The sequence below is a fragment of the Urocitellus parryii genome, chromosome 2, assembly GCF_045843805.1.
Source record: "Urocitellus parryii isolate mUroPar1 chromosome 2, mUroPar1.hap1, whole genome shotgun sequence".
Lineage (NCBI taxonomy): Eukaryota > Metazoa > Chordata > Mammalia > Rodentia > Sciuridae > Urocitellus > Urocitellus parryii.
In genome coordinates, this window is record NC_135532.1 from 118,582,299 (window position 1) to 118,603,913 (window position 21,615).

The window sequence follows — 21,615 nt, forward strand, 5'->3', positions numbered from 1 at the left end:
AGGGACAGAGTTGGGGGACTTAACAGAGAAGTCAAATAGAGAGAGGAAGCAGAATGGCAGTTCCCAAGGACTAGGCAAGAGGAAAGAAGAAGTTAATGCATAAGTACTACTGAGTTTCAGCTTTGCAAGATGCAAAGCCTTCTGGAGATGGAGGGTGGCAAGGGCTGCCCAGGATGTGAGTGTAAGTAGTTCACTGGACAACACACATGAAACGGTCAAGATGGCCAGTGAGTTACATGCAGTACCACAGTCAGAAAGAGCTGCCTTATAAGAAGTAACTCTTAAATCATCCGTTAGATCCAGCAACGTGCAATGGAGAGGTCTCAGGCAGTTTCAGAGAGGTGTGGAAAGTCAGAATGGCACAGGGTGCAGTCAGGGGCAGGTGGGGACAGCCACAGTCTCCACTCCCAGCAAGAATGGGCAGGAGAAGAGGTGCGGTCTGGTGGTCACAGATAAGGGAGGCTGATAGCTAAGGGAAGCTCTGGGGCAGGGTGGTGACCCTCAGGCTTGTCCAAGACAGAGGAAGAGGACGTAGCATGAGCTGACATGGCCCAGCCTGGATGGTCTTGAGGCGGGTGGTGAGGAGCCCCGAGCTCTTCCTCCTGAGAGGAACAGTGTCACTGTGTGGACCTCAATACGACCTCAGCGTGAGGAGCCGAGGAATGCAAGTCGTGTTCAAAAGGAAATGCTCAGGGTCAAGGGACAGTCGGGAGGGAAAAGGGACTTCCAACTCCAGCTCTGAGTTAAGGCGAGCACCTTTAGAAGGTGAGAGAATCCTAGACGCCAGCTCTCGGAAAGGGTGTGCCAGGTCCCAGCTGGAGTAGAGGAGGTCAGCGGGCATCAGAGGCACCCTGGCACACAGGAGGACGGGCAGCACAGACACCCTCCACCCACGGAAAGTCTTGGGGTCCCCTTGAATCTCATGTGACATGGCCTTGCCCACAACCGTCAGGGCTCTGGGCCTTCCTGTTCCCTCCTCTGTAGCCAAGCTGGGAAACGGGCAGGTGTGCGTAGCTCCAAAGTTTTCCAACCCACTTCCAGGCCCTGGAGGGAGCCACGTGACTCTCAGCTTGAACCCACTTCCCCACAGAGCAAGAAGCTGTTCTCACTGTGGCTTCACAGGAAAAGGTCACAGCTAGGCATGGGAAAGATCCGCGTCCTCCGCTGGAGCCTGGGCTGCAGGGTCCCTCTCCCCCTCTCCAGGCAGGGATCCAGTTCTCACTACGCACTGCTGGCTGGGCTGTGCTCCTGTGTAACCCTGGGCAGGTCCCAATCCAATCCGAGCTACTGGAGCGAGTGTGACAGCTGGGCGGCAGAGAGCGCGGGACTCCGCAGCACTGGACGCCCCAGTGCCTGGCAAGCAGCTGGTGGTTCAGAGAGCACTCAAATGAGGGGGTCTGGGAGCTAACCCAGCATTTCCTGCTGGTCAACAGGAGCGTCCAGGCAGAAGCAGTGCCAGCCCTTCGCTAAGCCAGAGGAGCCGCTCGGGTGCTGACCCCATCTCGCCTGCACAGACGCCGGCCCAGGGCTGGGAAAAGCGTGAGTAGTCTGTTAAGAGAATATCTGCGATTCCCACATACCCCGGCCTTCTCTAGAGCGCCTCGGTCTTTTTATTTGGTGGATGGAATGACAGACTTACAGGTGAGCTTGGACTTTTCCAAGTTCAAAGAATAAACTCACTCACTCTAGTTAGCCTTTCTCTGTACACAGACTTTTCATTTAAGGAAGCACGATTTTCTCTCAGGGGGCTCATGCATTAGGCACTAAGAAATTCCTTTTTAAAGGAAAAACCGTACCGACCTATCCTAGGACAGTGTCAGGTGCCTGTGGCTAAGGAGCGAAGGATGAGTTCTGAGCCAACCAGCACAAGGGGGCCGGGACGCCTCCCAGAGCAGACTGTAGCCAAGACCTTCCATGCTCCAGAAAGCAAGCACAGGAGAGGAGGCTTGGCTTAAGAGCAGGAAAGGCCACATTCCCACCAAAACTGAGACCAAGGGTGACAGCCTCCCACAGGAAGCCCGCATCCAGGGCGGGCAGCAGGCAGCAGGAGGCAGGCAGTGAGTGGCAAGCGGTGGGCAGCGGGCAGCAGGCGGTGGGCAGCAGGCGACAAGCAGGATGCATTTTCCCTAGAAGAGGCCAGCTGGGCCGGGAGGGCACACAGGTGCTGCGCACGTTTTCACCACTGTCTTAGGTTTCAATTTCCATTTCCTTGTTCTTCTGATTTCTTACTCCGAGATTAATTGCAACTGAAATATCATGAATTTATTGTGTCTTCAGCTTTAATTTGCGGTGGGTACGACACAAAATATAAACCGTAAAGTTTGTTCTATTGCTTTCCTAAAAGCTGCACAGTACATCTGGAAGACTGTGATTCACAAATTTTGTTTTTAATTTTTTTTAGTTGTAGATGGACATAATGCCTTTATTTTATTTATTTATTTTTATGTGGTGCTGAGGATCAAACCCAGTGCCTCACACATGCTAGGCGAGCACTCTACCACTAAGCCACAACCCCAGACCCTCACAAATGGTTTTAAAATGCTGAAATATCACTCATGCTTAGAATCCAGCCTGGTTTACGTCCCAGCCCATCAACAGTCAATCTCTCTACAGGCACACAGAGTTTTAGAAAACAGCCCCATTTTCTGGAGGAAGGGTAACATTATAACTGAGGAAACGTGGAAATGGAGAGAATAGTCCATCAAGCGCAGCACTCTGCCAAAACGAGAAATTTCAAAACCCACTAAATTTAGTATTTAAAAAAAAAAAAAAAAAAAAAAAAACTTTACTCTTTTCAATGAACAACTCTCTAGTGGGGAAAACACAACCTCTTTGGGCTTCTAGTTACTTAAAGACATCCTGCCAATGTCATGCACGTGTAAGTGTTGCTTATGACAAGTGAGCACAGGGCCTTTGCCCATCCCTGGGATCCAGCCCCTGTTCCCTCCACACAGCCCCGCTCAGTGTGGGGGAGCTGTTCCTTGGGTTTCCTCAACACGAGACATTTCACAAGTGGTTAGGAATCGACACACAGAATTGGGACTGCCCGAGAAAGAAAATGTCAAGTAAAAACATGTTTTGAAAAACAAACAAAATCTAGGTGGACCTGTTTTTTGCTATATCCCCTTTGATAATAATACAGGCATATATTTTTTTCTATTTGCAATTTTATTAATAACTTTTAAACATCGCCATTAATCACTTGAAATTAAAATTTGGGGAGGTAAAAAAAAAATGCCATATATCAGCAATTTTATGATTCTGCCTCTTGGCTAAGATCATGTGTAACAGGCAAAGGTTTATGTAGTCTCGAAGGCAAACCAGAAGTCAAGGGGAGAAAAAACAACAATGATGTTTACATCACTTGCATGTGGCAGGGATGTCCAGGAATGAGTGACAGTTCCAGGTGCTGAACCCCTTGGGAACCGTGGGTTCTACCACTTCCCACAGATGCTGGAATCTCCCTGGGAGCTTCCCACAGCCAGGGGGCCTGGGAAGGACTGTCTTCTTGCCTCTGCTTCACCCACAGGAACCTGGCATCCAGATGGGGTCAGGGGTTCAAACAGGGATGCCAGGTCCCATAAAGGACTAGGGCTTAAAAGTCACCTGGCTTCTAGAAATCCACCCTCCTTGTACCTCCCCCTCCCTGACCTGACCCAAGGGAGATACAGCCAGTAAAGACCCTGTTTTACAGATAGAAGGAGAGCCAGGGGTGCAGGGGGCTGCAAGCTGGGTGTTTGCATAACAGTGCGGGAATCCTGCTGTATACAACAGTCCATGTTGTGTTCACAGAGGCACCTGGGCATGGTGGGAAAGGAGCAGCCTACAAACAGGGGCAGCCTGGGCAGCTGCCAACTAGCAGTGACCTTGAGCTAATCTTTTTATTTTCCTTTGAACTCTTTCACTGTTTGACCCTCTTCTGTCCCATCACCTACTAAAACAAAAACAAAAAAAAAAAAAAAAAAGAAAAGTGAGGCTCCTGATGCCTGGCACCCAACAGCCACTCAGTAGAAACGGAATTTCCTCCATCCCTGGGAGTAGGATAGCGTTAAACTAGAGGTTATGCTGGCAAGAGTAGAACCCACAGGCAATTGCTCAAGCTGTAATCCAAGACTCAGGGGCCAAAACCAGAAATCACAAAAACCAGGGGAAACAGATACCACTCCAAATTTACCTCCTACCACACCTACAGAAAACCGGGCATCCTGCCAAAGCCTGGGAGTGAGCGGTGAGCAACACACGTCTACCCAGTGCCTGCACCTCAGTCACCTACTCCCCACAACTGGGCCAGCCACGGGTCGCCAGTCAGGGGACCTGGAGGACAGGGTGAGGCCTGTGAGCTCCACGAGATCCCAAACCAGACTAGAAAAACTTGATACTTTGTTACATTGAATCTTTTAAAACGCTGGTTGCTTTGTCACAACATCCACACAGAACTTTCTAAGTCTAGACACTTTTCGATTATAATATTAATATCATCACTGATATTTCAATCTCAGCATGAGAAAGCTAAAAAATTCATAGTGGCACATACAGATTTTCAAAATTCTGTTGTCTGAAAAAAAAATTGAGTGAATGAGCTATGATCTGATCATTAAAAAAATAAAACAAAATGCCACATGGTGACCAAAGTGATTAAACAGCAGCAACACTGAACACGGGTAACACCCGGGTGCCACACAGGCTGAGCATTTCGGGTCTGAAAACCAGAAACCCAAAATACCGCAACTGTCCCGAGGATTTTCAGACGAGGTGTGTTCCCCCAGGCCATCTCGGCAGGTGTTCAAGTCTCTGAAATCTGAAACATTTCTAGTCTCAAGGATTTGGGGGGGGATACTCAACCTGCTCATGTAAAACCTGCCTGCACAGGATGACGATATGCACATCATCATGCTGACACCAACATCACAAAATACCAAGCCTAACAACTCCAGGAGCCATGGACAGGCACACAACACAAAGGCTCCTGTGAGATACACCTAGGTGTGACCATCGGTGTAAAGCAGGGAAGTGAAGCTTGAGGGAGCAGGATTCAGGTCCTGTGGCAGGCATGAGGCAGGGACAGGGAGCGTGCTGCACAGGGGATTACGTGTTCCTGCTGAGGCTGAGGGCCCTGTCTTGATGGAGCTGAGAACAGGAGCAGAGAGCTCGGTTCTCACGAGGCCTATCTCTGGGGCAGGAAGGGGCAGGGTGAATGTGGGGAGAAGAGAAGGAAAAAATGAAAACTAATATTATTTTAACCACAGAGACAGGAAAAACATGGCCATGGGGAGAGGCCAGAGAGCCCCAGGCAGGGAGGGTGGGGCTGGGTGCCGAGAGGAGCGAGGGCTACCCAGGAAGGGACACTCAGGGACATCCATACCAGGCAGCCAGACAGGCCAGGGCTCCCAGCACCCCCACCTGGTGAGTCTGTTTGCAAATCCAGCAGGGAACTCCCGCCTCTGCAGGGCCTGGACCCCATGGCCCAGCCTGGCGGGACCCTGCATGCGGCACCGCCAGTTCACAGAGCCAACCTTCTGTGAGTTATTGTTACAGTGTAAAGACAAATACCTGCCCAGAGTTCTGCCAGGCACAGGGTGTCAGAAAAGAGGGCAGTTGGGAAGTCACTGCTTCTCATTGTGGACTTTAGTTCACAGGATCAAAACTACCCAAGTAGCTCAATAATCTGCTCCTAGCAGGAATCTTGGTCTATCTGCACCCAACTTCTGCTGGGAAGTGGGAAGTTGCAGCGCCTGAAGCGAGGAGGCACCCTGGCCTCCACCCCAGGTCCCCACCTGTGCCACCCCACCTGGCACCCTGCATCTGCCCACTGGCTTTGTGAAACAGGAAGACTTATAGGTCATTCACAGGAATTTATCCAACATCTACTATGGGTTATTTACCAGGTGAGGAGAAATCATAAAGCTCTTCTCTCCTGCAGCAGAAAGGACACAGTATTTCTAACTAGTCAAGGCACCAAAATGGCAGACAGCCCCGCCCTCAATCCTATGGACAGCAGGTGTGATGCCTCAGCAGGTTATCCAGGCTCTGGACTATGCTTTATCAATTTTATCTTGATGTTGCTTCTGGTTTTCTTTGGTTTTTGTCTTTGCAACGCTGGGGTCTGAACCCAGGGCTTTGTGCATGCCAGGCAAGCATTCTACCACTGAGCTCCGCCCCCAGACCTGATTAGTCCCGCCTAGTCAGGAGTATTAGAGGATTTAAAAGTTCACAGCTAGAATTCATATGAGAATTCATATGCATTGCAGCAAAAAAAAAAAAAATTCACTAGGTAAATAATGCTTTTTTCACCCATTCTCTTGTCAATGATCACTAAGACTAGTTCTCTATTTCTGCTACTACAAACAGTATTAAAATGAGTGCTCTTGTACCTACTGCCTGATATACATCAGCAAGAGTTTTCTGCAGTAAATACCTAGAAGTTAAAATGCTCCCCTCATGGGCAAATGTTCATCCTTACCAAGTATCCTAATTCATCCTCTGAAAGAGATGAAGTTCAGAAATCACTGCTGGGGGTGGATTTTTCAGTCCTAAAGGGCTACTAGGAACATGGTCAATGTTGACAAAGACAGGCAGGTACAGGTGGTTGACACCATTTAAAAGGGAGGAATGAGAAATACAAAATTGAGGGCAGGGCTACCTCTGGGTGATGGACGGTGGGGAGTCCAGGAGAACAGGCGGGAGAAAGGGCATGCTGGCAGGGGCCCTGCTCTCGGAGCAATGCTGGTTCTCCTTATTGTGCTTTAGTTTATATTAAACAAAGTACTGATCATTCTACAGAAAGAAAAAAACTATTTTTGTAAATGTAGTCAGCACTGAACCAGGCGCGGGGGCACACACCTGTGATCCCTGCTGCTTGGAAGGCAGAGGTAGGAGGATCACCAAGTTCAAAGCCAGCCTTGGCAACTTAGCAAGGCCCTAAGCAACTGAGCAAGACCCTTTCTCAAAGTAAAACATAAAAAGGGCTGCAGCAGGGGACAAAGGTGGGCCTCCAGCAGCACAGGGAGCTCTAAGAGGACAGGGACAATGTTTTCACTGCTCTGATCCCAGAGGTAAGTACCCACAGCTGGGCAGTCAGCATCAGAGTGATATTTGACAAAAGTAAATGTCTCCTTTATAAATGAAGGTGTCAGGGCTGGGGTTGTGGCTCAGCAGTAGGGCGCTCGCCTAGCGTGTGTGAGACCCTGGGTTTGATCCACAGCACCATGTAAAAAATAAATAAATAAAAGATTTTTTAAATAACTTAAAAAAATAAATAAATGAAGGTGTCATAAGCTCCAGAGATTACTCTGGCTTAGAGCGTAGGAAGAGAAAAGAAGATGGCGGAGAAGAGAACAAGAAGCACCTGCTTTAAGATGACAGAGGAGCCCCCAGAGGTGACTGGGAAGGAGAGGTATGGAAAGTAGCAAAGGTGGCAGGAGACTGGCATTGGGCATCTGTCACGTTTCGGACAATGGGCTCAGGACCGTCCCTCAAAACTAACAGATGTTAATACCACACGTGTACATACACATGTGCGCTGCTGACACCCCCAAAGGACGGCACATAAGGCGGGGACACAGGCAATGGTGGCTCTTCCCTCCTTAACACTTCTGTACGCCTCTCCCAATAGTCTCCTGCTTAACTCGACTACTCACACTCCTGGGGAGAACAATATGGGTGAAGCAAGGGCACGTGGAGGCTGCATGCAGATTCCCACACTGTCCCCGCACAATGCCTAGAGCTCCTCCCCCAGGCTACCTGCTCCATCACTGCCCTCTCCTCCTGGCCTCTGAGGGAGGACTCCTCTCCATCCCATCATGCTTGTCTGTTTTTTATGACCTTGACTTTTTAGAGTCCAGGCTGTTTGTTCTGCAGAATGTCCCACCTATGGACGGGTCTGCTTTCCCGGCCATGATCAGCCTTGCAGGGAAGCATAGGTGTGTTCTGCACACCTGGAGGTGCAGGGTGCCAGGTCCCGGCCATGACACGAGTTCAAAATTCCAGTGATCGCTGGAAGTTCCCACTCAAGATAATTTTTTCTTCATTATGCTGGAGGAGGTGAGAGTCTGTTCAGACCTCAGGATCCTGTGCATCCATACCCATTCACCCAGGGGCACTTGGCAGCCACTGAAGATGGTGCCTGAATCTGGCATGGCACTGAGGGTGCAGGACAATAACATCCTAATCCTGCCTTCCTCTCTGCCCTTGCCAGCGGGCCCTCCCTCCATGTTTGGTCTCCATGCAGAACATCACTGTAATCCCTTGGATTTGGTTTGTTTTTACACTTACCTTCAGCTACTACTACTCTCACTCTTGTTGATGCTCAAACTGTCCCAAGCTTAGAAGTACCGTGGAGCCTCAGTCTGTCCTTACCAGTTTCCCATGGGTCCCCATGCTCCTCCTTGCTTCCTGCCCAAAGCTGGTTCGACCCACTTTATACTCTTCCTACGTCTGAGTCTCCACGGGGCTCTGGTTCCTTGTGTGTCAATGATACTAAGACACAAGATGAGCATCTCTACGCGGGGCTACCCTGCTTCTCCATCTGCAGAGGGATTTTACTTTTGCTATGTAAAGATGGAAAGACTTGAAAAAGTTTTAATAGCTACGGGCGAGTAACCACTTCAGAGTCTATAGTTTTTTACTCATTTTAAGTAGGATGAAGGATGCTGAGCAGGATTATACCTTGAAGAGAAGTAGCCTCTAGATAGAGTGTGATACTGAAAATAACAAAAAAGAATAACCTAAGAAGAAAGATTACAAGGAAGCAGATGTAGTTTGCATGCCCCCGACTCCACATCACACACACACCCCTGCCCCCGTGGAATAAAACAAAACTGGTCCTGGCCTGTTTCCCGATGCCGGGTAAGTCACAAGCGTGACACCATAGTGCCAGAAGAGAGCCCTTGCCCTGGTTGGACACTACACCTGAGGCATCCAGCAGCTCCCACGAGTCACAGCTAGACCTAGCATTTCCTTGACTGTTCCCACTGAAATCCATTGGAAGGGTGAGAGGACCACACGTGGACTGGTCTAAAAAGGACATGGGGTTCCACCACAGATCCCAGGCAGTGGACCCCAGAACTAGCAAAATGTCAGTCTGCGGTTTCAAACCTACTCTGAGCACCATGTTTAGGCTGAATGAAAACTCTTGCCACATTCATTCAAGCTCTACCAGTTTCGACAGCAATCTCCTTGTTCCACTGTCACTTGTTTAGAGAAACACAAAGGCTTTTCAGAATTGGCCAATTCCCGATTCGTATGCTAGTGTCACAATATGTTTTATTGAAATCAAAGGTTACTGCTCCTTCCAACAGGGATCCACACTCAGAGCAGGAAGGACAAACAGAGTATGCGGAAGGCCTTCTGTGCAGTGTTCCTGAACCGTTACGCTCTTTCCCTGTGGTTCTGTACTCCTGAATGCCAAACAAGCACACAGGTGGTTGCTACTGAGCTACCGAGTGAAAGCTATCTGCTGCCTCAGAAATGGAGATCTGTTCTCTTGCACTGCAAGAACTGTCCTTGGGCCGGTTCTAAGGATCCCAGTACTCCTGTCCAGCTGAGCAATACACCCGTGACCTGGGAGGCAGGAAGAGGTCAGAGAGCCACTTCCTTTCCTGGCCCCAGGGAAAACAGCCTCATGTTCTCAAGCAATGCTGCAGAGAACAGGCTGGGGAAATCAGTGCAGGAGGGCCTGGGCTGCTTCCCTCACCTCCTCTCTGAGGGCCAATTCCTGAGACTGGAATGCAGGGGTTTTCAGAAGCAAAGTCCCCCCGACCCACCACCAAAAAGCATCGCTGGGCCACACAGAAATTCAGAGCACTTCCAAACATCACTGTCGAGCAAAGAGTTTCTACGTTCCCACAGATTTTGCAACCTAATCAATAGTCATCAACACTGACAACCAGGAGCAAGTACAGGAAAACAGCAATAAACATGCTGAATATTTCAATCATGCAAGCTGAATTTTAAAAATAAGCATGGACACACTTCCCCAGTGAAAACAGTCTAGTGCTCATTTAACTTACTTAATTCTTCCTTTTATTTCTTCCTATAATACAGAATCCTAATGATGATACACCGTGGCCACTTCAAGAAGACAAGCGCTGGCTGGGCTGCATCGCTCCACTGAAGGAGACCTCCTTTATGCAAACAAATCAAAAAGGTAACAGAAAACGTGCCAAGGGTTATCAAGAGGACTGGTGATTTTGTCCAAATGTTAGGGAATATTTTGGGAATAATAAGGGAATGTTTCCTCTTATTCAGAGAAAGTGGATTTACACACAGGATTAGGTTGGTAGATGTGTAAGAGAGAAGCAGGCCACCAGGTTGCCAGACAAAAAAAAGAAAAACAGGCCAGAGAGGAAACAAGAAACAAACCCAGAGCTGGCTGAGAGTGTTTTAGTAAGATGCATGTGTTTCTGGAGGGGGCAGTGCTCTGGGTAGGTACTATGTAAATCCCATGCAAAGAGCGAGCCCTGAGACTACATGCCCTCTCCAACCTGAAAACCCAAAACAGCACAATCCTAGGACCCCACACTGCACCAAAGGCACTCAGGACCGGGGCACTCAGGGTCTGGATCAGGCTAAACCTTCTGTGTTGTAGCTAGGAAGGAAGGCGAGCGGGCAGGCGAGAGAAGGTGGGCGGGCAGGCGGACAGAAGGCGGGAGGAAATGGAGAGGGGACCTGTATGCTGCTCCCATTACACCTGCCTTTGGGCCCCATAAACCCCACTTTCTCATATTTCATTATGTTCCAAAGCAGCAGCAGCAGCAGCAGAGGTGAATCCCTGTGCCAGGCACTGGTTCTGGAGAGCTCCACCTAGGAGAGGGTGAACACTTGAACCAGGCAGTCTCCCTTAGGAAGTCCAGCCATGTACAGAAACCTTTCTTAAACACCATGTCAGGGAGTTAGGAGGTACCTTCTACGTTCCTGAGGCCTCCCAGGGAACCTGGAGGTCACTATCAAAGCAGAGCTCTGCACAGTGGAAGCCCTTGCAGGCTCAGCGGAGGGCCTGGCCTTCTGCAGCTGCTCCCACCCCTCTTCCCTTGTCACCTGTGCTGCCACCTACCTCTCCCCCTTATGGGGCTGGGACAGGCTGGAGAGAACAGCACCTCCAAGGAGCAAGAGCAGGGGCAAAAGGACAGTGTCCCAAGAGAGTCTCTCCTTTTCTTTCTGATTCGTTTGGTTCTTGCATGACTGTATAAAATCTGCACAGCACGGGACTATTCCCTGCATTTGTGAAATGCCTCTAAGTCCCAGTAGGTCCCTTCAGTGGGAGCTAATCATCTCTTGGAGACAAGGGGAGACTGCTCAGACATCACAAGGTCAAAGTGACGCAGTCTTTTCTATGATCCTGTCCTGTTTTTCAAGCAGTCATATTCCTGCATTTTGGCCTGAATATACACACGGCCTCACTTGCCGTGTCTGCCTTAGGAGGGCTCCTTTGTCGCTCATTTCTCCCTTGACCAGTGTCTGACCTGCCCTTAGGAAAGTCTGCGGCATACAGTGACAACTGGGACCACAGAGGGAGGGCCCTTACCATCAACACCACTGCTATAAGATGTCCCCAATGCTTCAAGATCAAGGTCATGATGGGGGGTAGCTCATGGCTCATTTGGAGTGTACCTTGAAGATGAGGCCATTTGCCCTTGGGTGAACTTCTACCCTGGCAGAACAGACAGCAGCTTGGGCAGAAAGGCACCCTCCCCCAGCCAGCCTCGCCCCTACCCAGCAGGTCTCACACCCTTCCATCCTAAAACAGAGCCTCATCTGCAACTACTGCCAAAATAGCAAGACAGAGCTTGAGGAAAAGACCGGCAGCTCCCTCCAGATCCTGGAGGCACACCTGGGTCAAGCCACCTCCACCACACTCACAGGGGGCGGGAGGCAGGTGTGTGCCAGGCATGGCCAGGATGGTACGTGCAGATTCCGGGCATTCTGAGGAGTCACAGAACAGCACCTGGCCACTAGGAGACCTTGCAACTCAAAAAGCCCTGAGTGCCAACCCCTGAGGAAAGGACTTCCTCCAGCTGTCTATGAGGGGGGAGTCCTGAGTCTCCTGGAACAATTTACGGGAAATCCTTTACATTTTCTATACATAGTGGCTTCTAGAACATTTCTAAAAGGGAATGAAATGCATTTGGCTCTCATTAAATCATTTCTGGGAAATTCTTCACCGCTTCACTACACAATTATATTTTACATAGTTCACGTTTCTCCTCTTCAATATACGATGTGTAGTTTTCACTTGAGAATTAAATTCAAATGAATCTCATAAATACTGACTGGCTACCAGGAGTACTGCCCTAGATGATCGAGGGGATGGTGTCCCTAGCACTGAGACACCAAACCAGACTGGGAGCACAGAGCGGTGTGCATTCTCTCAAGCTCTGTGAAACAGGCTTCTAGGTAAAAATGTACCCGACGGTCCAGGGATGCCTTACTTAGTTAACTGAAGGCCACAGTCACAGTGGACAGTTAAAAGTGGAAACCAGGGTCCTCCTCACTTGGCATCTGAAGCATGATCTTAGGTTCGATGCTGAATGTCACCAAAAGCCCACTGCAACAGGTTTGGTCCTCAGTGTTGCTGAGGGAAGGAGATGGGACTTTCAAGAGGGGCCACAGTGGAAGTGGGAGACGTTGGTCATTGAGGACATGCCCTTGAGGGGGTAAAGAGGTTGAGAGAGTCCGGTCTCCCAAACAGCACTTTGTTACAGTAACAGAAAGCTGACTAACACAATAGGAAGCAAGATCATATGCAGAAAGGCTACAGAAAATGGGCAAAGAAGCAAACCCATATGCTCTGAACTCAGCAAGGTGAGCCTAGAGGGAAGAGAAAGGCTAAACCCCGAGGAAAGTGTTTGAAGAAGTGAGTTAGGTAATTTTTCTTTCACTGAAAGTCAACAGACTGGCAAAAATCAAATAGCTATAAATATTCCTACTTTTGCCATATGGCACACACACGGGAAAGATACATGGAAGACATTCTTATGAGGAAAGCAGCATAGAGGCTGGTGTGGACCTGCATCTTGGTGCAGAATGCAACTGGATTTCACGTTCCCAATTCCATCTGCCAAACCTCCTTGATCCCAGTGCTCTGTGTCCCACCCCCTCATTCCCAGTGCCCTGTGTCTCACCTCCTTGATCCCAGTGCCCCGTGTCCCACCTCCTTGGTTTGAGTGGCACAGCACATCACACGCTGTGCATAAAGCATGAGGCCAGCCACCAGAAATATAGGGCAGACAAGGCACACCTCTGTCCTGTGGGAGCCACTGTCCTCTGCCCCCTCTCCCATGTTGTTGGACTAGACGTAAATATCGTAAGAGCGGGATTTCATGTGTTGTATTCCCTGACTGCAGGCAACTAATACCTAATACCCTAATATCCCAAATATCATGCTAAGACATAATGACTAACAAGGACATGGTTTGAAAGCACATGTGCAGTGGAAGCAACACTCAAAAACAAAACAGCCAGAGAGCTGAGTGTGGGGCCAGGGGCCGGGCACAGAACTGTGGACATTGAGAAGGGACCCCACCCTGCCCATCCGAGGCTTGAGGGGTGATGCTCCCCAAGTGAGGTGACATCCATGCAGAGGGCTCAATGAAAGATCCAAGGGGGTGGGGGGACCCACAAGGAGGTCAAAGGACCCATGGGATAGAAGAGGCAGGGATGAGACCACCAGGGCCTTTGGTCTCCAGGTTACAGTCAGTGATGTGGGTCACCCAGAGGACATTTGCTCTGAGCACCAAATAACCATCTGAATAATCTCCTGTCTTCCCTGTGCTATAAATCAGTGCTTCCCACATCCATGAAGAAAATACAGGGTGCTACGACACGGGAAGGTTCTAAAGACACCTATAAAAACATCACTGAGTTTCATATGTAGTACTGAATTTTCTAGGAGCCATATACTCTAAAAAGTAAAATTAACTGAAATTAAAACAGCACATTATATTTAATAAAATAGATAATAAAAATTAAAAATATTAGATATTTTACATTTTTACCACTGAGTCTATAAAATCCAGTGTGCATTTGACATTTGCAGCCCATATCCACCTGTACTGCCCACAGTTTGGGAGTGCTCAATGGCCCTGAGCTATCATTATGGCTAACGGCCACCATACAAGACGGTACAGATCTGGAATGTTCTTTGGAAACATTTTTTAGAATTTTTGTACAAATATTATCATCTACTCTCTTTGCTTAAAAGTTTATAAAAACAATACAATAAATATTTCAACAATTAAAGAACCCACAAAATTAGCTCAATTTTGAAAAGGTACCCATAATCATACATTAAAAATGCCAGTTAATCTTTGGATTTTATGTTTATAGGATACTATTTTATGACTAAAATACACATAGGGTAGACTTTTTTAAAAAGATCTGTATCAGCTGAGTGCAGTGGCACACATCTGTAATCCCAGCAGCTCAGGAGGCTGAGGCAGGAGGATTACAAGTTCAAAGTCAGCCTCAGCAAAAGCGAGGCACTAAGCAATTCAGTGAGACCCTGTCTCTAAATAAAATACAAAATAGGGCTGGGGATGTGGCTCAGTGGTCAAGCGCTCCTGAGTTCAATCCCCAGTACCCTCCCCCCGCCCAAAAAAGGTCTGTATCAACAATTCTAATGTGTGATATTTGGACTCATTTTCACAAATCCATAACATTTATCTTTTAAAATATATAATATTTACGACCCAGATAGAGACCTAATACATTGAATAAGGAGCTATGAGCAAAATGAAAAACTGAGTCTGCTTTCCCAGTTAGTGCCTGGAAGACCACATGCAGGAGAACTTCCTAGAACGGTGGGGTCACCCTCGTTTTGGGAAACGCTGGTCTCCATATGACCCGCAAGTTCTCACGCTGCTCAGCTTCCCCAGTTTTCCTCTACGATCATCAGAATGTTCTGTTCTTCCCTTTTTATTCCAGAAAGAAAGAAAGAAGGCAGGAGGGGGCACCCGGTCAGGGGCTGGGCATAGGGGTGGTTCCAGAGCTGGGTGTGCCCACTCCCATGCCCTTGCTTTGTCCTCTGCGGGTGTGTAGGACTCCTAGAGTAACTCGTCACCTCTCTCCCAGGTGCTCTGCCTTCAGAGCCACAAGATGCTCAATTCCACGAGCTCGCCACCGCCAGGCCCGCCCTGCTCCCGGAACACGCTCATCAGCCAGTACATCATCCCGGTGCTGTACCTTCTGGTCTTCCTGGCAGGGGTCCTGCTCAACGGCGTGTCGGGCTGGGTCTTCCTCTACGTGCCCAGCTCCAAGAGTTTCATCATCTATCTCAAGAACATTGTGGTCGCTGACTTTCTGATGGGCCTGACCTTCCCCTTCAAGATCCTGGGCGACTCGGGCCTGGCCCCCTGGCAGCTGAGCGTGTTCGTGTGCAGGGTCTCGGCCGTGGTCTTCTATGTCAGCATGTACGTGGGCATCGTCTTCTTCGGGCTCATCAGCTTCGACAGGTATTACAAAATCGTGAAGCCCCTCCTGACCTCCTTCGTCCAGTCAGTGAGCTACAGCAAGCTGCTCTCAGTGGCCGTGTGGGCGCTCATGCTGCTGCTGGCCGTTCCCAACATCATCCTGACCGACCAGCGCGTCCAGGAAGGCATGAGAGTGCAGTGCATGGAACTCAAGAACGAGCTAGGACGCAAGTGGCACAAGGCGTCCAACTACATCTTTGTGGGCATCTTCTGGCTCGTGTTCCTCCTGCTGATTGTCTTCTACACTGCCATCACCAGGAAGATCTTCAAGTCCCACCTCAGCTCCAGAAGGAGATCCATCTCGGTCAAAAGGAAATCCAGCCGCAACATCTTCAGCATCGTGCTCGTGTTCTTTGTCTGTTTTGTGCCTTACCACGTGGCCAGGATCCCCTACACCATGAGTCAAACCGGAACCTACTACAGCTGCCAGGCGAAAGAGATCCTGCTCTACGTGAAAGAATTCACCCTGCTGCTCTCTGCTGCCAACGTGTGTCTGGACCCCGTTATTTATTTCTTCTTATGCCAGCCATTTAGGGAAATCTTATGTAAGAAACTGCACATCTCATTTCAAGCTCAGAATGACTCAGACCCTGGCAGAATCAAAAGGGGCAACACAATGCAGGAAAGCACAGACACGCTGTGAACTTCCGGCCCTTCCCACTAGACCATTACAAGCTCGTGACCACCTCCAGCTGCCGGGAAATGAGCAAGAGCAAAGAACAAGCCACTTGCTCATCACTGGCAACAGACCCAGAATCACCATCCAATACCGCCAGGACTTATGAAGCCCCAGAGGCTCAGTACAACGATCAAATTCAAATGTTTCCAAGCTTTTCTGTAACATTAAAGGGCATGGGATCCCTTCTGCAGGTTTTCCTAGTACTGACCATTATTTTTCTTGGAAAGAATAATACATACAATCATTCAATCCTATTCCATCAAAATAGCAGGTTTAAATTTATATTAACTAACCTGAACAGTTAAAGTAGAATTTTAAATTGGTAAATAAAGAACACAGAAAGAAATCCAAGACAATTCACATATGTGTCCTCTTTTTTCATATGCAAGAATTAAGTCAGTAAGATATATGATCTTTGTCAGCAGCAATCTTAAAGACCAGCTTAAAAATAGGCAGAGTTTGATAAAGAACTGTTTGAAGTGAAAAAGTCAAAGTTTTCTCTGATTTGAAGCAGAAAATCACTTAGGAAAACCCCTTATTTATTCAAGGCATTTCAAAGGAAAGCAGATATGAGTTACGCACCTGCAGTAAGATCCTAATTTTTTCTAATGCAATTTTAAGGATAGTACATGCATGTTAAATATATCTTATAAAAGACCTATTTAGCCATTTAATGAGCTGGAGTTCTGGTATTAGACAAGGTCTAAGATGACTCTACCAGCAAAGCCAGACCCAGGAGGTACTTTTAGCAACTCCCTCTGCTCCGTAGTATGAGTGCAGATAGGACGATGGAAAAACACACACACACACACACACACACACACACACACACACACACAAGAACATGACATAATTCTCTTGTAGGGTGGGGTGAGAGAGTTTCTTAGAAAGCAAATGGATTTGATAAAAAGAAGATCTAGCCAAGCATATAGTAGTGCATGCCTCCCAGCTACTCAGGAGGCTAAGGCAGGAGGAACGCATGTCAGAGGCCCACCTCCACAACTTATCAAGACTCTGTCTCAAAATAAAAATCAAAGGGGCTGGGGATGGAGCCCAGCGGTAAAGCACCCCCTGGGTTCAAGGCCAGTACTAAGGAAATAAATAGGGAAAAAAGAAAGAAAATCTAAAACATAAAATAAGTACTGGCAGTTTACACATAACATGAACATTCACATACCACATTTTCTAGAAAAAAGATAAATGTGATACATGGAGACATGGAATACAGTTGCTGGTGTAACAATTACCAAGGCACAATTTTTTTCTGTTATTAACCGGCTAGAAGACATTCAGTCCATCCTTCAAAGAGTCTTCCCAAATGTTTTTAGGGTTTGTATCTCTTTCATCCTTCACTATATCTGTATCAATAAATAAACTTATTTTCAATACTGTCAATTTTTTCTTAAAAATCATAGCACAAGGAGACACCAGCAGATCTCACAGTCAGGGGATTCTCGACATGCCCCCTTGCACAGGCTCCAGGGGTGAGTCACCTAAAGACTGAACATCCTACATGCCACTGATACGTTTCAAACTAAGCAGGTCATGCTCAGGACCTCCTCATAGTTTAGGAAAAACCCAGAAAACAGATGCTGTTGAAGAGGAGCTGGGAAGTGCCCCCACCCATGTCAACCCCCACCTCCCTGCCCACGCCTGCTCAGCCCACGGCCAAAATGGACCACAATCCCTAGGCTCCGCAGACATCTCTGGTGGAAGGGCGTGTCCTGGCTTGGGCCAGTAAACTTGCTAAACAGTCTGGCTGTGCTTATTCTTCATGACTCCCCCTGACCAGGGCCCATGGGTGAATCCTGGGGTCTTAAATGTCCCTTTCTGGGCCACAGAAGAAAGTGAAAGCTCAAAGGAGAAGAGGAAGTGCTCGCCAAGGGATGCTAGTGGCTTGCATCACCTCCTCAGCGAGGTCTGTCCCTGGGAAAGTCACTCTTCCCTGAAGTGCCAAGGACTGCCTGCGTGGTAAGCAGGACCCTGGAGCAGGCTGGCCACGCATGTGCAAGAGTGGTCAGGAAGCAGTGCACGGAGTAGATAAGGGTGCTCTGAAACCACAGCAGAGGAGCAGCTCCTGTTCCAGCTTGTAGGCACAGAGCAACATCTGAAAACAAAGGTGCCTTCCAGCAACAGGCAGCCAGGACTCTGGGTCAGCAGGACAGGGGCAGATGGACAGCAGGGCTCTCCCAGCTCCACCATAGCTAGTGGGTGCACAAGCCCTCCTGCATTCAGGGTGCCCAATGCAGCAGGGGACGAGGTGCCTGTGAGGACAGAGAAGGCTGCAATGGGTGCAAGCCAAGAGCGGAAGCCAGGATGGCGGTGAGCTGAGAGCTGGCCCACCCCAGAGCAGACGCTCCTAGCTCCAGCCAGTCACTTCCTCATTCTCCACAGGAGATGTAAGACCACCCAGTTTTTTAACTGTTGGGCTAACAACTAAGAAAACACACCCCTGGAACTGGCTAAGCAAAGTGGGTAGCCACTCCGCAACATCTGAAATGTAGAAAACTAACAGAAAGGAGCCCAAAGCAGCTTATGACTGCAACTAAACACCTCTCTGGACTAAAGAGCCCCCACTGTGTTACCTCAAGTGAGGTTTCCACATCGGTGCACAGTTAATTCAAGTATCTAAGCTGTTTCATAAAAAGAATATTTGGAATAAGAAGAATCAAGAAATGTCACAGAGGGGCCGGGAGGCGGAGTGAGTCGGGGTGCAGGGGCGGGGGAACAGGGGGCAGAGAGCGGGAGCAGGGGGCAGAGAGTCAGCATTGACAAGGGAGTGGGGACTGAGAGCCAGGGGCCTGGCAGAGAGCAGGAGGCGGGGAATTTAAGGAAAAAGAAACAAGAAAAAAAAAGAAATGTCACAGAAAGATCACCATCATGCGAGACGGTGGCACATGGCACCTACCCACAGAGGCGGGAAGCAGCAGCAGGGCCACCCAAAGTCTCCTCCGCCCACACCCTCTTTGTTCAGATGACACAAGTACACGTTCCTGTTGGGAAAGTCACACTTCCCTGTCCTGGTCATTAGCAGGTCTCGGTCCACTGACCACCGGTTGGGACGGCACAGGACCCAATATGACCCAATGACAGCAAGGCCCAGGCTCTGGAGAAACTTCTGGAAGGGATGCCATACACACGTAAAACCTAGAAGTGCACCCTTCACTTGGGCACCCCACAGACAAAGCTCAGGCGTCCTCTGAATGAAAAGAGTCAGGGCAGCTGCAGAAACGGCACAGTGTGAGACCGTGTCCACCTTGGCCTATAGCCATGGCCCCCAGCTCTGGGCATGCCAGCCAGTAAGATGTGTTGCACATGCTCAATTTCCCTTGTGGTGGGGAAGGGACACCAATCAATTGGAAAATCTCAATACACTGGCTTCATCTAAAAGAATGATCTGGAAAACATGCTCATACCAAGCTTTGCTCCTCTTTATATCAGTGAGGTCCGTCATTTCTATATTCTGTCTTTAACATGTGCCCACAACCTGATCTTTTTACCACTTTGGAGACAAAAACTTTCTATGAGTACAAAAATACCTATAACACCAAAGACCACAGACATATTACCACACAGAGCATCATCTACAGAGGGGATTGGGGTGCCTGGAGCTGCTGACCTGCAGGGCCTGCACTACGGCCTGGGGGAACCGTATTGTGCGGTGCTCAGCAGAAGAGCCACCACTTCCCTTTGGTCATCTGTTCTCTGTAAGACTCGAGTGATATGCAGATGACCATTTCAAGTCAGGCCATCGCCCCCAAAAGAACCACCTCAATGAAGTACGGCTCGCTTTCCCCTGCAGTTTGCAAGGAGGTTTAACCTCTTCGTAGCACCACTTGTACACAAGAATTAAATGTCACACTGATTTATCTGCCATAAATTCATAATGTAAATGTTATTTATAAGATAATTACAGAAAAGACATGTTTACACAAAATAAGGTGTTTTCCAAAGCAGTTTGGGGTCTTATAGGGACTATAAGATGTTACTATATTCCCACCTCTGCATTTCCAACAGAAATTTTAGGACAAGCACGGAGGAAGTGGGGGGGTGTCTTGGAAGAATGGCACTATCTGATCAACAGGAAAGCCTGCAGACTCCCGGGGCTTTTCCTCACTGCTGGGATTACTTGCTGCTCCTTGAAGGGGCTCATGGCAAGATTCTGATTCTCCCAGGTTCACAGACAGCTGATGTCTTCCTCCCAAGCCTCCTCTCCCCACTTCCACACACCGCCTCAAATGCCTTCAGGACCTGCAATGTAGGACTTTGGGTAACCTTGTGCCATTATCCCCTCCAGGATCCTTAGCCTAACCCTCCCAGTGCAAGTCAGGGCAGGCCCTGGGCGGTACATTCCTCTCTCCCGCAGTCCTCTGCATTTGAGGGCTGCTAAACCTCCCCGGAAGTTCATGGCAAAGTCCTAAGGAAGGGCTCACTGTCCTATTATTCCAGCTCCTGACCAAAAAAAAAAAAAAAAAAAAAGGACACCAAGAAAAGTGGATGGCATGGGCTCTGTACGGTTCATGTCCCTTGACATCACTGCATGCTCCATATCAAAGCCGACAGTCTCCATGGCTGACCTGCAGGGTGTAGGATGTTAACTATTCTGTTTATGCTAAACCATCAGCTTTAGGAAGGACTATCAGTTCCTTCTGAGGCTTAGGACTGAAAGGAGAAGCCAATCCTCAATTGTTTGTAAAGTAAAAGCCAATTTAAACCACATCAAATCCACCTGCTCATTAACAAGAACACACAGCCACCTAGAAAGTTCTGAATCACATGACCAACTGTGTTTTTTGGTCTGGTTGATATTACAAATATCAGAGGAGAACACAATTTTAAATCAGAAAACCAGAGTCACAATCACTGATGTTCAAAATGAGAGATCCTTAATCAGAAAATCTTGGTCGATGACCTACAAAATGCTAGGAGGATTATTTAATATCTACTGAAAATGAGCAGAATAAAGATCAATCTATGCCATAGCCAACGATGTGGTGGTTTTCCTTGTAAGCCAGGAAACCACACTGGCTTTCCTCCCTGCCACTGGGTCCCTCCTCAGGCCTGCCCCCACCCCTGACCCTGGGGCCTGGACTCCCACGGCTCTGCTCACACTACTCAGTGACTTCACCTCTGCGGAGATTCCCAGCAGCACAGACCTCCCACATGACTTCAGACCCTCTTGGCCTCTCGACCAACAGGACTACAATCCTCCCAAGTGGCTTCCTGTCTCCTGACCCAGCGGGCTCCCATAGCTTGCTAATTACAGTCCTTGGTAACATCCAAGATCGGGTCTCAGCCCCTTCCTCTTATAGATCCTGTAATGCCACCCAGATCACAGGAGATTGGGGACCTGAAGCTCTGGACCTCAGTTCTTGGGTCCTGACAAAAGAAAATGTAAAGTCAGGCCAAAAAGTCAAGCCAGAGACTCTTGTTATGACTGAAAGTGATGTAAGGCTCAAGCAGAGAGCCTGA

At 48.6% G+C, this 21,615-nt stretch overlaps 2 protein-coding genes across 3 annotated transcripts in view; one reads left to right on the forward strand and one right to left on the reverse strand.

Moving 5' to 3' along the window:
• The window catches only part of Med12l (mediator complex subunit 12L), a 271,847-nt gene that overhangs the window by 147,519 nt on the left and 102,713 nt on the right, over positions 1-21,615 (reverse strand). The gene's annotated exons all lie outside the window — the stretch shown is intronic.
• P2ry14 (purinergic receptor P2Y14) lies at positions 1,373-16,187 on the forward strand. The gene is made up of 3 exons (XM_026408181.2): positions 1,373-1,539; positions 10,042-10,144; positions 15,067-16,187. Exon 3 carries the CDS (start codon positions 15,091-15,093, stop codon positions 16,105-16,107), a length of 1,017 nt encoding a protein of 338 aa, XP_026263966.1. The 5' UTR covers positions 1,373-1,539; positions 10,042-10,144; positions 15,067-15,090; the 3' UTR covers positions 16,108-16,187.